Source organism: Neopsephotus bourkii, unplaced genomic scaffold (assembly GCF_033783945.1).
Source record: "Neopsephotus bourkii isolate Nb327-2 ecotype Australia unplaced genomic scaffold, CSIRO-AGI_Nbou_v1 NB_335, whole genome shotgun sequence".
In the NCBI taxonomy this organism is placed as follows: Eukaryota; Metazoa; Chordata; class Aves; order Psittaciformes; family Psittacidae; genus Neopsephotus; species Neopsephotus bourkii.
In genome coordinates this window covers 2255199-2272276 of record NW_026900841.1, presented here as the reverse complement: position 1 = coordinate 2272276, position 17078 = coordinate 2255199, and the positions used below count along the sequence as shown (strand labels likewise).

At 43.4% G+C, this 17078-nt stretch overlaps 1 protein-coding gene across 5 annotated transcripts in view; it reads right to left on the bottom strand.

Moving 5' to 3' along the window:
* The window catches only part of DIP2A (disco interacting protein 2 homolog A), a 96768-nt gene that overhangs the window by 12942 nt on the left and 66748 nt on the right, over nucleotides 1-17078 (bottom strand). For 4 of the 5 annotated variants that reach the window (XM_061348128.1, XM_061348129.1, XM_061348130.1 and 1 more), the window contains 9 exons: nucleotides 16111-16250; nucleotides 8765-8901; nucleotides 7104-7184; nucleotides 6779-6906; nucleotides 4658-4772; nucleotides 3349-3550; nucleotides 2700-2809; nucleotides 2487-2567; nucleotides 542-665 (listed from right to left, as the gene is read on the bottom strand). In XM_061348128.1, the coding sequence (XP_061204112.1) occupies nucleotides 542-665; nucleotides 2487-2567; nucleotides 2700-2809; nucleotides 3349-3550; nucleotides 4658-4772; nucleotides 6779-6906; nucleotides 7104-7184; nucleotides 8765-8901; nucleotides 16111-16250 (1118 nt within the window). Of the gene's footprint in view, nucleotides 1-541; nucleotides 666-2486; nucleotides 2568-2699; nucleotides 2810-3348; nucleotides 3551-3686; nucleotides 3774-4657; nucleotides 4773-6778; nucleotides 6907-7103; nucleotides 7185-8764; nucleotides 8902-16110; nucleotides 16251-17078 lie in introns of those variants that run through there. The other variant, XR_009724671.1, reaches the window with a different exon arrangement.

Below are 17078 nucleotides of genomic sequence, written 5' to 3'. Positions count from 1 at the left end.
ATAAGGTTAAAAGATTTTTCATTTGAGAGTTAGCAAAAATGATTCAAACCCTACAAACTTTAAATTTGCAGGGATATGTTTTCATGGACAGGTAGGATAAAATAACAAATTACTGTGGGTTATGAAAATGACATTGGTTTTTCACAGTTATCACTCTGGAATATGCAGTCATCCTACTTTTATGAGGTAATACTCTTTTTTCCTGAGGTGCACTCCTAAACACCTATCAGTAATACAAGCTTGAGGTCCAGATTCCACTTCTAGAGACAACCACTTGGGAAAGATAGGTGTCCATACACCTAGATCTCTCATCCATCTTTTAATGGATACACGCGCAGTTTTATTCATTCTCTGAGGTTGAAATGTTTGGTAAATGTAGAAGCAGCAACTTAATAAAATGACAAAAAGTCTCTTCCTCGAAACACTAAGTCACTGCCATACAGCACCGTACTAAATGGGTGCCTGAATGCTCCACCTGGGCAAGACTTACTTCTTTCCTTGTGGTGTCTGACTTTGACTTTTGCTGTCTGCATTCCCTTACCTGGAGGATAAACCAGGGCCACATGGTCACCTACATTCAGTCGTCCTTTCTCCAGCAGTGCAACTGCCACCCTTTCTGCTCTCTTGTGTAGCTGTATGCATGATGCACTGCTGGCTACAGCACCCTGCACAGAAAAGAAGCAACATCAGGGAACTTTACTTACTTTCAAACTGTTCTCCACAAAGTACATGCTGCAGATGTAATGTTTCATTGTCCTTAGTTTAACAGCACACTTTTGAAGACTCTGTCTAGGTGTTTTGGAAACCAAGCTTCTGGTAACAGGAACTTTTAGAACACTACTGAATGTTACACATGTTATTTTCAACATCAGACAGGGAATCGGCTTCTGAATGTATCTGGTACCACAAAAAGAGTATCTTACAAATACTTGAAAAGTCACAGTCCAAGGGAAATAGTAGTAACATACTAGCAGCGTTAGTATTAGCAGCAGCAGAAGCACTGCATCAGCTCTGCCTCACCCTGCTCAGCCACACCTCCAGCTGATTTTGCAGCCAGCAGTCTCAAAAGTGCTGATGTCTTTGATACAGACACTGTTTTGAACGGTCAGAGGGGCAACCTGAGCTGTGGTTGCTTTGCACGGGCACTTCTTAAAGTGTATTTCCCCCAGCTGCACATCTGGAAAGATGCATCTGGAGAATAAATATTCTGAGAGAAGGATAAGCCAATTCTGGGTCTTTTAGCAATACTGCGGCAGTTTCTTCTGCTAAAGCAGCCCCATGAGAAAAAGTCAAAACTTTGACCCATGTTTTAAATCATTTTGTCTGTCTAAATGAGACTGCCAAAGGCAAATCCTTTACTTCTTAAGGACCTTCTGAAACACATTCCCTATCTCACATGTCTGCAGTACAGCACAGCACAAGGTAGACCCAATTTGTCACTGGGATGTTACTGGAAGGGTAGCTACTGAGTAAAGGCTTAAACAAAAACCAACTGGCCAGCTTTCCCCTTCTTTCTTTCCAGAAGGCAATAAAGAAAGTGCCAGAATAGCAGTAGAAGAATCTAAAAGATTTGGGTTTTGTCAATGACAGCAGGAGTATTTCTCAAGCCCAGGGAGGCGTAAATACTGAGGCACAAACACAAGTGCAGGTTGTTTCATAGAATCATAGAATAGTTAGGGCTGGAAAGGACCTTAAGATCATCAAGTTCCAGCCCCCTGCCATGGGCAGGGACACCTCACACTAAACCATATCACCCAAGGCTTCGTCCAACCTGCCCTTGAACACTGCCAGGGATGGAGCAGTCACAACCTCCCTGGACAACCTATTCCAGTGCCTCACCATCCTTACAGTAAATAACTTCTTCCTTATATCCAATCTAAACTTCCCCTGTTAAGTTTGAACCCGTTACCCCTTGTCCTGTCACTGCAGTCCCTAATGAAGAGTCCATCCCCAGCATCCCTATATCCCCCCTTCAGATACTGGAAGGCTGCTATGAGGTCTCCACATAAGTTTCAGATCCCTTTACAAAGTGTTGCATGCATAAGGCAAGTGAATTCTCCAGAACTACCAAAATTCACATGCAGAGCAGAGTTGCTGTGAGTAAAAACGAGTATTTAGCTGAGAAACATGACTGTTCCCTTGTGATATGTCGTAAGGGTTCACACAGACCTTGAGTAAAGGTCCAGCTCTGACTTCCACTTATCCTTGTGCTCAAGGATGAAGGCAGAATTGTGGCTTCCATTAACAGGACAAAAGTTGTGTTGCAGCAGGAAATGCAATTACTGCAGTGTTTTAAGCTAGGCAGAATCCATACTGAAATTCCAGAGGTGGAAAAATTCTGCTGCTTGCTAACTAGCCATATTTTGTCTGCTTCCTCAAAATAACTGGAAGCGTTTTAGAAAAAGAATTGTCACTGGAATTTTCTTAGAATCCAAACACTCTTTTGCTGATCTCCATCTTCAAGTACGACCTAAAGCACATCTCACCTTGGAATTCAACAAAAGGAAGAGGGGATGATCTGGAGTTGTCTGAGCTCGCCACTGAAGAACATCTGCTAAATACAGGAACTGCAAGAGGAAAAAAGGAGACACTGATTCACTCACAATGCACCATGCTTAGTTTCAGCGGGATACCACAGCTGCTCTCGTTTCATTCTGAATAAGCCAATTCAAATACTTAGTAAGATCAGGACATGTTACCTTTCTTGCCTGGTCATTATCCTCCAACTGGGTAACATCTCTCCCTGAGGCTTGTGCAATTCTCTTTCCAGCAACAAGGTTTCCTACTATCATTGAAGCAGGACCAACATCTGTATTTTTAAAACCAGTGCAAAATGAGGAAAAAGAAGGGTAAGGAACATGTAATAATCTATAACTCAGCCTGCAGAATACTATACATGTAACATACAACTGAAAAGATGAAAACCTAAACCCAAGGATCATATTGCATAGAAAAAGGACAGTACACTAAAAATAACTCAATTTTCAGTATGGTACATTAAAAACCAGTCTATTACTGATTCAACAAACTGAGGTCTGTCCGTACTTGAGTTTTATTACATGAGTTACTACCCTTTGCAAGATGGCCAGTACGGGAGCAATTTATAACGTGGCTACAGAAGCATGAAATGGATTTGTGCTGGATGACCTTGCATTCACTGTGAATCAGGGCAGACTATAATGTAATGCCCTCTCTGAGGTCTGGCATGCTCTGACAACACCCCAAGCTCTGCCAAGTCAGGCAGCTTAAAGCCATCCAACATGCACAGCCCTGAGCTGCCTCTAGACCCCTCTCCGTGCATCCCCCTAGAGACAGACAGAGAACTGTGGAACAAGCTCCTTTCCTCACCTGGTTGTTTCTGCCGAGGCTTAGGCAGGTTAGTGACACAAGTGTGTGGACACATCAAGACATTACAAGGGTGCAGAGCACCCTCTAAAAAGCGTTGCTTGGTTTCTGAAATATGAATTCCTCCAAGTGGAGCCTTTGGCAAAGTGTTGGCTGGCACCAAGGCAAGACAGTAGACGCCCACTTGGTGAATGCTATCAACTGCCTTGATAGAAAGAAAGACGTTCCACGTTATGAACTGGATATAGCTAGAGCAAGAATTTGAATTCAAGTCATTTAATAACATTAAGGTTTTTACTTGCACCATAATTTCCAAATAAAGGGTCCAATTCTGCACTCACTGAACTCATAGAAGTTGTGCCATGACTTCAATGGGAGCAGGAGCAGACCCAGGACTTTGCTTGTGCACTCTATCAAGGGGATGCCACCTGCACATCAGGGATTAGGAAAGTCTCTTAAAAGTGGGCAAAAAGTGCAGAGTTCTTAAAAAGCCAAAATGATATCACATCAAATTTAGCACGTATGGTACAATCACAGAAGCGCAGTAGAACATAAACCCACAAAACCAGGGAGGGAAACATCTTGCTTGCCTAAAATGTCAGTGTCTGGTTTAGCTGTGACGCTTCTCAAAAGAGAAATAAAATACTTTCTCCCATGAAAAACAGCTTTTCTATTACCAGATATCCCCTCTAAAAGGACTGCAGAGCCAAAATTAGAAACCATTATTACACAGCTGTCTTAGTCTTAAGATAAATCCTCCCTTAAGATGTTCTCTCTTGCCTTCCTTTAGTTGTCCCTTTACCAGCATCTTCTTCCAGAACTGCGCTCTCGCTTTTTACTTAATGAGAACCAATGGATTAATTTCCAATTCCTCAAATGCAATTCCTCTCTTAGCCTCCCCACGGAAACACAATAAAATTAGCAAGGGAAGAGAATGTTTAATGCTTACTGTTAGAGATCTGGAATAAGGATGTTAGCGACATAACAGGATTTCAAAGTCTGTTTTGATACCTGGTGCTGAATGTGTACTTAAACATTTTCAGGCTTAACTCTCCAGCCAGTATAAAATCAGCAGCGATATGGAGAATTTAAACAAAGAAAAACTATCATCCCAGTAGTATGAAGTTTAAAACCATGCTGAAATAAAGTCTGGTGACTGTTAACCCTTGAATACTAATCTGAAGTCAGCTTATTACAGCTCTTTGTAGTTACACTGATAGGTTTTCCTTACGGAAAAAAAGGTGCTCTTAATATTCTCATTTCATACATCAGCCTTATTCACTTGTAAAAGGAGGAAGGACAGACTGATTACCTGTAGAACCCTGCTCATCCACTGAAAACTATCCTCCTCTGACGCGTCAGGGCGCTGCTCTGCCACAAGCACTATCCGATCATCATGCAAAACGGTGACGGAGAACACTGCGATCCTAAAACACAAAGGACAGAAGAATGATAGGATGCAACATCTGATGAACACAGCAGGGTTTATTAGAATGTGGAAACAACTGCAACCTTTAATCGTCCTTCTTCACCACATGCAGGCATTAGATATGCCAGATCATCACAAAATCACAGACAAACCGAGAGCAAATGTAGGTTCATTATTCCTATTGGGGGTCAAGAGAATTTGCAGTCAACAAATAGCACATGTTTAATACAGGCAGGTTCCATATGCGCAGGGGCTCTACAAACCTTCCCTATGTAACTCCTATCATGTCTGCTGAACTTGCTGTATCTACACTTGATGTCCTTTCTGAAAGACAACTATGCCAAATTACTGACCAGCACAACTAGCAATGCTTGCACTGAAAAAGACTTCTGCCCATCTGTGAGTTACATTAGTTTTAGGCTTGCATCTTCTAGGATAAAATATTAATAATGCCTCAACCAGGTATGTGCTATTAGTTTTGTGAAAGTTGAATTGCGGAAGTGATGCAAAGATAAGGAAAGCTCAACTTTCATGGAATGGCTTGAGTTGGAAGGGATCTTTAAATCTCATCAAGTCCAACCCTACCAAGTCCCATCCAACCTGACCATGACTGTTTCCAGCAGTTTACAGCATCAACCCCTATGTAACCTGCCCCAGTGTTTCACCACCCTCACTGTAAAACTTTATTCATTGTATGTAGTCTAAATCTCCCCTCTCCTAGTTTAAAACCATGAACCCTTGTCCTGTTGCTACAGGCTGTATTAAAACGTCTGTCACTGTCTTTCTTGCAAGGCCCCTCTAGGTAAGGCCAAAATAACGTCTCCCCTTAAGGAGCCTTCTCTTGTCCAGACTGACCCAGCCCAGCTCTCTCAGCCTGGCTCCAGAGCAGAGCTGCTCCAGCCCTCACAGCATCTCCATGGCCTCCTCTGCACTCGCTCCAACAGCTCCACGTCCCTCTTGTGCTGGTGCCCCAGAGCTGGATCAGGACTGAAGGGGGGGGGGGCAGTCTCCCCAAAGCAGAGCAGAGGGAGAGAATCCCCTCCCTGAGCTGCTGCTCACGCTCTGGGGGTGCAGCCCAGCACATGGAGGGGTTCTGGGCTCAAGTGCTCACTGAAGCTGGACCATGGGGAGCTTCTCATCAGCGAACAACCCCAAGTCCTTCTCCTCAGGGCTGCTCTCAATCCCTTCATCCCTCAGCCTGTATTAAATACTGGGGGTTGCTCCAATTCAGGTGCAGGACCTTGCTCTTGGCCTTGTTGAACCTCGTGAGATTCACACTGGCCCACTTCTTGAGCTTGTCCAGGTGCCCCTGGATGGTGTCCCATCCCTCAGGTCAACCATTCAGCTTGATATCATCTGCAAATGTGTCGAGGGAGCACTTAACCCTACTGTCTGTGTTGTTGATGAAGATATTAAACAGTACTGGTCCCAGTATGGACCCCTGAGGGCACCACTCATCACTAACCTCCATGCAGACACTGAGCCCCTGATGAGCAATAATGCTGGTGATGCAACACATACTATCTTTGAGGTCCTGCAGCACCCTCAACACTTAAGAGTTTATCCTTTAGAACATGCTGCGAAGTTCTTCCCTAGGCCTGTCTGTATGGAAGGCTCAAGTGACCAAAGGGGAGTTGTGTTTTACATTTGGCATACAACCATCATTTGACTATCTTAAAAGAAGCTTTGAAGGAAGTTTTAAACAGATACTTAATGATCTACATTTAATACTAAGTGAAATTAATTCCAAATCTATTATACATGAAGCATTGTATATATTGTATGTATACACTGAGGCTGTCAATATTTATCTTCCACACTAGGAGGGACAGCCAAGTTCTTATCTGGAATATCACAACCTAGGGCCATCTTTCCTACAAAATACCCATGTAAAAATGCACATGCAGAGCTCCTGTGTACACTATGCTACTTGTTGATCATTTGCAGGTGAAAAAAGCAACAACAAAGTCCAGTGAGCAGTGGTGAAGGTTTTAACCCACTTACCTTCCCCGATACACAAACTTCATGGGCTCGACAGCCAGTGCTGTGGCTACCACATCATCTGCATTGTGCCTGCGGCCACTAACTGTCATTAGGCCATCCAATTTTCCTACCACAAACACCAGATAGTCCTGAAAAGAAGACAGGATTAGAAACAGAGGGGGAAAATACCCAGACTCTGGGTGATACATGCTTGGCTATAGGCAAAAATCATTCTCAAGATCCCAAGGTCACTGCCCTGACACAGAATGCTGCTGAATTCAGGGGCATTGCTTAAGAGCAGGGAGTCAGGGTAAAGCAGAGGCCCAGATGGCTCAGTCACACTTACAGGACCCACAAAGCCAAGCAATCCTGTCCTTGTGAAGGGTTGGTCTGAGACAGGCACTCCGGCTGCTGTCACTGGAATGGCCTGGAAGGACATGGAAGTATTGAGACACTCACAATCCTGGTAGGAACAGTGAAGCTAAAATGCCTTCTGCTTCCGTTTCACTGCAGCTCCACACTCAGTTGAGAAATTACCCGATGACAACAGTCAAGCTGTCAAGTACCAACCAACACCCGATGACAACAGTCAAGTATCATGTCAAGTACCAGCACCACCCAGGGTTTTGGATAATGAAGAGCACATCTATTCCGAACTCTGAGGTAGAATTTTTTATCTTTCTCTCAGCCATTTTGCCTTCGTAACAACAGCTCACACCGCTTTTTAAACTGGGATTTATAGTATACACTCAGACAGCACTTTATCAGGAAGTCATTCTGTTGCTTCTGAGGTATGTACCCATGCACATCACCCCAATTGTGACAAACACTTTGCCATCAGAACCTTCAGAACGTTCATTTAGCTGCAGTGATGGGGCTGCCTACAGCAGAGAACCAGAGCAGAGCATTAATCTCTTCAGGTGGTTTCCTTGCCTTCCTCCCACCCCCCAGCTCTTCCATGCCATTAGGTTTCTTGCTGTCTCTCACTAGCACAGTGCTGAAAGCTAAAGCTGTTTGAAGTGTTGAGGCTTGGCAAGTGACAGAGAGCTTTTTTGTAGGAGAGGATGATGGCGAGGATTACTTTCATCTCTCTGATAGAACTCCATATGTCAGCTGAGTCTTCCAACTGCTGTCCAGTGTAACTGTGTGTATGTGTGCGACTCTTAAAGAACTTTCACTCCTTTCTTGCCAGAGAAGGGAAAACATGAAATTGGGATACCACTGTGAGGAAAATCTGGGCAGAAAGATTGCTTTTGCTGTGATGAACTACAAGACTCAGGACTGATAGGCTGACATCCTTACTGTATCTTCATCCATGTACCTAGGAAAGTAATTTCATATATCCACTTGGTGTCCTAAGCATTACAGTAAACCAACACTAAAGTTCATTTTGAAAAGCACACACAGTTTGCAATACACAAAGGAAGCTTTCCTAGATGCATTCTGACTGCATGAAGCAGCTTGCATTTGCAACTTCTGACTTTATGTCCCTAGCTGTGCACCAATAGCCTTGAAATGTCTTCAGGTAACTTTACACAAGGATGATGTGTTAATACAGAACTAAGATGAATTTAAATGGTAACGCAGGCACAACACTGGATTGCAGACTACAGAGGCAGCTAACTGACTGCTCACTGTATTTTTGGTTATAATCACAGAATCCCACACTGGTTTGTGTTGGAAGGGACCTTAAAGCTCATCCAGTTCCAACCCCTGCCACGGGCAGGGACACCTTCCACTAGAGAAGGGTGCTCCAAGCCCCTGTGTCCAACCTGGCCTTGAACACTGCCAGGGATGGGGCAGCCACAGCTTCTCTGGGCACCCTGTGCCAGCGCCTCAGCACCCTCACAGGGAAGAGCTTCTGCCTAAGAGCTCATCTCAGTCTCCCCTGTTCTGGCAGGTTAAAGCCATTCCCCTTGTGCTGTCCCTACAGGCCCTTGTCCAAATTCCCTCTCTGAGAGACAGAATATAACAATGAAACTTGACATTACGAAGAGAAATACCAACCTCAAAAACATTCTTGGTGATTCCGAGGAGGCCGAAATACGCCATTCCAGTTGCACCCGAATTCACACATATTTCTCCAACCTCGTCAGCTTTGCACAGATAAGGAGTCCCATCCACCTTCACAACACACACGTTTGCTAAAGGGAGAGAAAGAACACAGTCACAGCATTTGTATACTTCAGCAGCTGACACAGATGTTGCTTTGCCACTGACAGGCAGCTCAAGATTGTAATATCACTTATCAATCAGCTACAGCAAACACATGGCATGCAAGAGAGTTCCATCTCTTGTGTGTAATGAGTGTAATGTGCTCTCCAAGATTATAGATCCAAGTTTGCCAATGCAATTTGTTTTTTTCTACAGTGCTTCACAGTGTACCCATCACTGCAACTGAATCCAAAACCATAGCTATTTCTTTTCAACATGAAAGGTTTGATCAAGTACAAGCATATATGGGAGTAAAGATGAAAAATAAGACGATACCTACCCTCAGTTTGATGCCCTCCTTTAATGCATTAAAAGAACTGCATTTCATAAAGGTGCTATTATCCTTACCAATTTTCTCTTCCTACACTGAAATACTCTTATTTCTGATCAAGGATATACACACTTGTGAAACAAACATCACACTGGGCTTTGGTCTGGCCACTGCTTATATCTGACTTCTGAAATCACTGTTTCCTCAGATGTTTCTCTGGCTAGGTAGAGCCCTTGCTTAAGCAGTCTGGATTTGTCCTGTCCAAAAGGGAAGGAGGAAGGAGGTGGAGGGATAAGGCACAATGGACTCTGTAATTCTGTAACGCTTAAGCAGTGATGCAGAGAGAAGGGAAAGCACAATTTGTACACATACACAAATGCTACATCCTCAACTCATTCACAAACATGGGAAACCTAACCTACAGTCCCCAGATGCTGCACCATCCATGAAGCCCAAGGACAATCCTATCACACTGATCAAGTTAAATAACCCAAAACAAACCAAGAAACTTACCAGTAACCAATGTATGGTACAGGCAGTCTACACGTACAATCTAACAGAAGGCAGAGTTCTGCCCTGCCATGTGATACTGCAAAGTAGCACCTGTACTCTTGCTTCTCCTTCTTTTCCTGCTTCATGTGTGACATACAAGAGAGTGCATCTACCACCATTTCAGTCTCTCTCAACAGCATTGCATCTGAAAAAGAATTAGAAAGAAGGGAAAAGCAGATGGGACAGGAATGTGCATGTGGACTACACATCACGAAGAACACTGATTACTGTTAAGTAAAGCTTGCTTTCTTCAAATGAGTCCACATGTACATTCTTACAGATGATGGCTCTCAGCAGTTAGCCCTGCCATGAGATTTCTGGCAGAGGATGAGAATCCTACTGTGCAAACAAATGACTGCACTGATGCCCTACTGAAGACTGGATTCAGCTTTGGAATGTTTCAGGACCAGCACAGCAGGAAGGCAAGAAGAATGCCAGAAGCCTGCACCAGCAGAAGGTGCCTGATGAGTGTTAGAAAGTGCTCTCTTGTTCCTCTCTCACAGTTTCATAGTGGATCCGTACACAACTGATATCCATTTGGATTGTTACTGTGTGCTAACAGCAGAACTGCACGATCTTCTTGAGGCCAGCAAGTCTGCCTAAAAAGCCTAAGAGCATAAAAACAAGAGGAACTTTTCTGCACTCCAGCCTTGAGTTTTCACTTCTGTTCTAGAAGCAAGAAGCCTTAAGAAAAATACTAAAAGACCAGGATAAAATGCCTCTATCCCACCACTGCTGAAGGGTTTCCAGAGAAACCTTATATCTGAAGACAACAGCATATGGGGGTGTCCAATGCGAGGACCTGAATCCTTCCTGGGAAGGGCAACAGGCATAGAGCAAGCCAAATTCCTAGATTAGGATGAACGAGAATATAGACCCTAAAGGTGGTCACACAAGCATCCAAAGCACAACATTTAAATTGGAAGAAAATGCCCCATCACAAGTGAACTCATTGCCACAGATCTCCAAGGGAAGAAGGTAAGCAGTAGCAAGCTGTTGTGCCACCATGTGAAGCCAGGAACACACTGCTGATGACTGTGATAAATTCTAACGACTGAGTGGGAACTGCTACCTCACATTCACAATCTAAGGAAAAAGACTAAAAGCTTCACAGAGTTGTTCTGTAACAGCTCCTTTCACAGATCAGGTACTTGAGATGAAGGAACCAGATTCCTCTGCAGGGAAAATGCATCGTGGTAACTACCAGAACCTGGGCAGATATTTTCTGAGACACAGACAGAGGAAACAGTAACACCCAAGAGACCCATAGATGGAAGACAGAGTAAGCATCCTGCCACTTGAGAAATGCCAGCCATTCTCCTTGAACTTCTGGGAAAGGTACTGAGTACAGTCATAGTCCAGAACTTGAAACTGTAGATGCACAAGTTCACTGGCAGAAGCCCAAGATCTGGCACTAACCCAGAGTTTTTGCTTGAGTGTAAGAAAGTGACTGCTTCAGCACTCTTCCTATGAGGCAGGCTTTGTATGATTGGGAGCTATAGGGATACAGATCTTCTGGATTAGAGAGGGTTACTCTTTCGCCAAAGAAAGAATGTGAGAAGGATCCCTGTAAAACAACAGAAACACTTTGCTGGGAAGTATCAGGGAGGTAAACTTAACTGAATACCCCTAGCATCCATATCTAGGTCCAAGCAGAAGGTATAATAAGCTTCCAAGATGACACAACAGTTGCATCCCAGGTAATCTGAAAGTTGGAGGCACACAGCAGGCAGAAGAGAGGCTTGGTACTCTCCCTTCCATCTTTACCAGTGCAGTATGAAACAATGAACAGATTATTGTTTTGAGCCAAATACTCCTTTTTAGCAACATCAGTCCCAAACAGAAACCATGCAAAATAGTCCAAGGTGGTCAACAGGAGAAGCAAAACATCAACACTTCAGGAGCTGCAGAGAAGATTCCAGGGGAATGCATACTAGCTTCTCTCTTAAGAATTCCCATGCTATCTTTGATGGCAAGGTTTCTTCATGGATGCTTGCGTGTCCTTGTGATTGGCATTCATGGTAGATGATGAAAGTGAACAGCCAAGGCAACTGAAGAGAATGTGGCATCAAGAATGGCTTATGGGTTAAACACCAGTGACACAGGACATGATCCTGGTGCTGAGGGGTCTGTTGAACAAGATCCCCTAAGCAGGTGGGCTCAGTGTCTCAGAACAAATAGCAAGATGCGAAGAAAAGGAAGGCAGAAGTGGACACTTTATCCATGACCTTTTCACCAGCTGGTACCTCAAGGTATCTTCCAGTATGCCAGGGATCTTCAAGGGTAAGGAGATCAAACCATTTGTCTTGACTGAGTGAACCTCAGCATGACGACTACTTCTTGGCTAGGAGACTTCTTTCACAGCAAAGAAGGCTCCGAATGAACCAAACTGTTTGATCAATGTTTGACCAAATGAATATGAACTTACATGTCATAAGATGACTGAGAGACTGGGGTATATAGTCACTTCAGTGTATTCAGTGAGGATAAGAAGATGCAACAAAGCCTTCAGAAATGGCACCTGAATCAAACTAGGCTTTTGATGAAAGCACAGCAATGTAAGAAAGGAAAAAATAGAAACCAAAACCAGATAAAGAGTGAGACTCATCAGTCAGCAGAGTAATTCAAGAGGACAATTAACAGGAAAGGAAATGGTGGTATGTTCTCTCCTGTATGCCAAACACCAAGTGAGAATGGACAGAGCACATCCTCCATAATACTACATAGGAAAAGGCACAAATCTTACTAAGCGAGGCACAAGTATAGCCACTGTTAGAATGTACATGCAGACTCATTTGGAAATAAATCAGTAGTTTCCTTAAGTCATTCATTTCATTTGGCACACATCTCCAAATGACTGCTGGCCTTTTTACTTTCTTCCTACTCTGGAAACTTGGAACAATTTTCTTTTAAGAGACACTCAAGATAAAGGATTATCCTCTAGAAAGAATTCTACTGCATTGCCTTCTGACTTAAGGAATGTACAGAGAAATTTCTGCTAAAAATATACCTTCAGACCTGGAATCTGCATCATTTGGTCAAATTGAAGCTAATCTGCCCCAGATATTGATAGCCCAATGCTGATTAGAGCTTTAAAAAGAGTTAATTCATTGAATTGCCCAACCGTGCTTAACCTACAAGAAGTTTTGGCACTTGCTACTTTATTTCAAAATAGCCATAATGATCAATTATAAGTCTTATCACTCTGAGGCACTAAATAGATATTCATTTAACTGTTCTCCCCTCACACAATCAGACAAGTCACTTGATGTTTCTTACTGATGTAGAAAGTCATGCTAGTGTTGCAAATTGTCTGCCAATGGCATCCTAAACCTGAAGGAGACACTAGATTTGCCAGACAATGCTCCAAGGCATTTCACAAGGACAGGGATATGGTTTTCATTAACAACTTACATAGAAAAGGAAGGTAAATTATCTATTCACAAACATACAGGTAGTCCTTCTGACATCATAAGCAGACTTGAACCCGCCACTGAGCAAACACACTACAGAGGATTAACCAAGTAGCGTTACAGTTCTAATGGTTGAATTTGAAGAGCAGCTTAAGCTGCAACACAAGCATAAGCTGCTTTGTGCCTCAGTGCAGTCAAGCACCCTCTGCCCACAGCACAAGCCTATAGCAAAGCCAGGAGGATCTCCATGTGATAAACTGATCCAGAGAAAGATTTCCTTTGATCCTGCATCAGATATCACTTTTCTGAACTCTCAAAAACTGGACCAACATCAAGGTCAACCTCAGTCAGTTCATGAAAGGATCCACAACTAACTGAAGGGCATGCAAGCTTTTTCCCTCCATGTCCCTGTGATTAACCCATAATCTAAGTAGAAGAGCCCAGCTGAATTTCAGTGGGTTTCAAAGGACATCAGTAGTGAGAACAGGCAAACCAGACAGCAGTAGCAATTCATACCATCTGTATTCTAGTCCAAGTGGAAAAACAATCATTCTGTTGAGACACAGAAGCCACTTGCAGCTTCTGGGACTTTGCAGACAAGCTTAACAACCTGAATTTGAACATTCAGATGAACCATTAAGTGAGATTAGCTCACCAGACCCTTCCCCCCCCCCCCCCGCCATTTGCTCACGTTTTCACATTAAGGCCATACAACAATACACAGACATTAACCTCAGTGCCTGTATCCACACTGGCCTGCCTTTACAGCCTTACTTCCTCAAGCGTTAAGCTGAGTTATTTTACTGAATGTGAATATAAGTTTGGTTAGAAACTGAAACACCAACCTTGCTGGTTGCAAAGTGCTTCTGGGAGCAAGGAGGAAAACAAAACAAGACCAGTGCTGCTTGCTACATGCTGGCTCAGATTTTTATCAGCAGATGGAAAAGTGGCTGCCTCCTCTTACTCAAAATGAGGGCCTTGCTGTACAAGAAGAGGTGGTTGCTGGAATCCCAAATGGAATCCCAGACTGGTTTGTGTTGGAAGTGACCTTAAAGCTCATCCAGTTCCAACCCCTGCCATGGCCAGGGTCACCTTCCACTAGAGCAGGGTGCTCCAAGCCCCTGTGTCCAACCTGGCCTTGAACACTGCCAGGGATGGGGCAGCCACAGCTTCTCTGGGCACCCTGTGCCAGCGCCTCAGCACCCTCACAGGGAGGAACTTTTCCTTGTATCTAACCTGAACTTCCCCTGTTTCAGTTTGAACCCATCATCCCTTGCCCCATCACTACAGTCCCTGATGAAGAGGTGGCTCTCCTCTTCTCTGTACTTTGAGTAAATGCTCTGCAAAGACGAAGGCTTTGGAACCACAGCTCAACAAGAAATTAAATTCATAATGGGACCACAAACAGCAGAGCCACAGGTGCCAAGGAACTAGAATGAATCAGGTTCTTTGGTCACTACACAGTAAACCTGAAAGAGTAAGGAGAATTCAAATAAACCTGTTATCTCATCCTCTCCAAGCACACCCAGTCTAGGTCAGGACATGGCCTGAAGCCAATGGTACCCTCATACAGATAGTGCCAGGGTGCATTACACTACTGACCTAAATGCTGCCACCTTCACTTCTGGAGTAGATGGCACTAAGTGGTCTTTCAGGACACACAGCTGAGTCCTTGTCCACAGTGTTAGGTCTGGCTTGGCACCCTAACTCTATTCATCTTCCTTAGAGTGCTTTCCTCTCCTCTCTAAATAATACATGACCCAAGAGCCTAGCCTCAGAAGAGAACAACAGGGAAGAGAAGACAAAGTCTCTCCTTAAATCCACTCAATGGGCTGGGGAACAATACCCGTATCTACCTACTTTAAGAAGCACAGCATTGCAAACAGACGTCATTAAGAAACTGAGGTTAATCCAGGACTGACCAGTTTGCTGGGATATGCAGACTAGGGTCTTCAGAATGGCTGAGGTTGGAAGGGACCTCCCGATGTCATCTGGTCCAGCCCCTCAACTCAAGTAAGGCTACCTAGAGCCAGTTGCCTAGGACCATGTCCAGACAGCTTTTTAATAGTTCCAAGAATGAAGGCTCCACAAGCTCCCATCAGGGCCCATGTACATGTGCACTTTGCCCAAGTATTCTTCAATGTCATCTCTTCCTTGCTGAGGGTTTGTCTGGTTTGAAGAAAAGGAAGCTGAAGGAGGACTTTCTTTGCCCTCCGCAGCTTCTTGAGGAGTGGAAGTGGAGAGGGAGGTGCTGATCTCCCTGTTATCCAGTGATAGGACATGCGGGAAGGGTTCACAGCTGTCTCATGGGAGGTTTAAATTGGACATTAGGCAGCATTTCTTTACTGAGCGGGTGGTCAAATGCCCCAAGTCACTCTGGAGACCGAAAGGGGGTCAATACCCCAAGCCTGTCAGTGTTTAAGAGGCATTTGGACAATAACATACTTTAACTTTTGGTCAGCCCTGAACTGGTCTGGAAGATGGGCTACATGATCTTTGTATGTCCCTTCTAACAGGGATATTCTGTTCTGTTGCATTCTAACATGTGGACTATCACTCCTGGATGAAAGACAGAATATTTCTTAATACAGTTTATGTTTTGTTTTATTCTGTTGTATTTGTTATTCAGTCAGCACTAATGCTAAACCAGTTCTGCACACCAGCCAAAAGCATCTGCCTGTACCAAAACCTATAGTCATTCAAATTTATTGTGGATTATTTTCTACTGAAAACACTGAATAATCTAATTGAGACAGTATTTACTTGCCACGTGTTCAGGTAATGTGTCAAAACATAAATCATGCCACCTTAAAGGTATTTATCATTTGACATTCTGCTTTATTTCATAAGAGTAAAATAACTGATGTGCAGTATGCTTAAACCTACATGAAATACTTTCCTACCTCCAGGCATAATCTGACCAACATCCTGTACAGTTAACACTGACAACTTCTCTTCTGTATCCACTCTTATCACGCCAAAACTCAGACAATTCATAGATAACACTGCTTTTCCTGGAGGAGGCCCACCCAGTTCTGGAGGTCTGCAAAGCAGAAAGTCAAATCAGATACAAAGCAACAGACCGATGGCAATATGGTCATCACAAACATTGTGCGGAGGTTAAGAGAAGTAATAGTTTCTCATTTTAAACAAACAAGTGTTCAAGATTGGTAATATATTTTAACTAGATCAAAAAAGACCTAAAACAAACACCATGTAGCTTCCTCTCACTCTAAAATGTTACAGAGGGGATTTAGTTCTACTATGGGCAAAGAAGTGCCAAGAATAAGCATCAAAGGATAAATTTTCTAAACCCCATGGAAAATGAGGAATTGTTTGGAGGACTCGGCACTTCTTACACTGAGCAGAATTGAGCAAACACCAACACCTCCATTCTGTGTAACTGTTCAACTTTCCAGATGTAACAGAGCAAAAGATTCCAGACGCTAATGCAAAAAACAGTTCCTGAAGTGCATTTGTTAATACTTGGGAAATGTCACTTCTCCCACCAGAGACAGAACTCTCCAAAATATCAAAGTTTTCTTGAAACTGATTTTCCAAAAAAGTACGTTTTGATCAAACCCACTTTCAATAAATGCCAGTATATTCCATCCACACAGCTGCTAATAATTACAGTATTGCCTTTTTTCAGAGCATCTCTTGCTATCTCCAGAATTCTGATGGTATTTTTCAGACTACTTATAAGTATTTCCTTCTTTCTTTAGCACTCTGTTTAAAAGCCATTGTATATAAGCAATTCCTTGAAGATTCAGCATCTTCTTCCTGCCAATAGGTAACAGTCTGGTTTATGGGGGCATTTTGTAAAGGTCCTCCAGCAACAATGAGCATGAGACCTCACTTTCTTATGCTG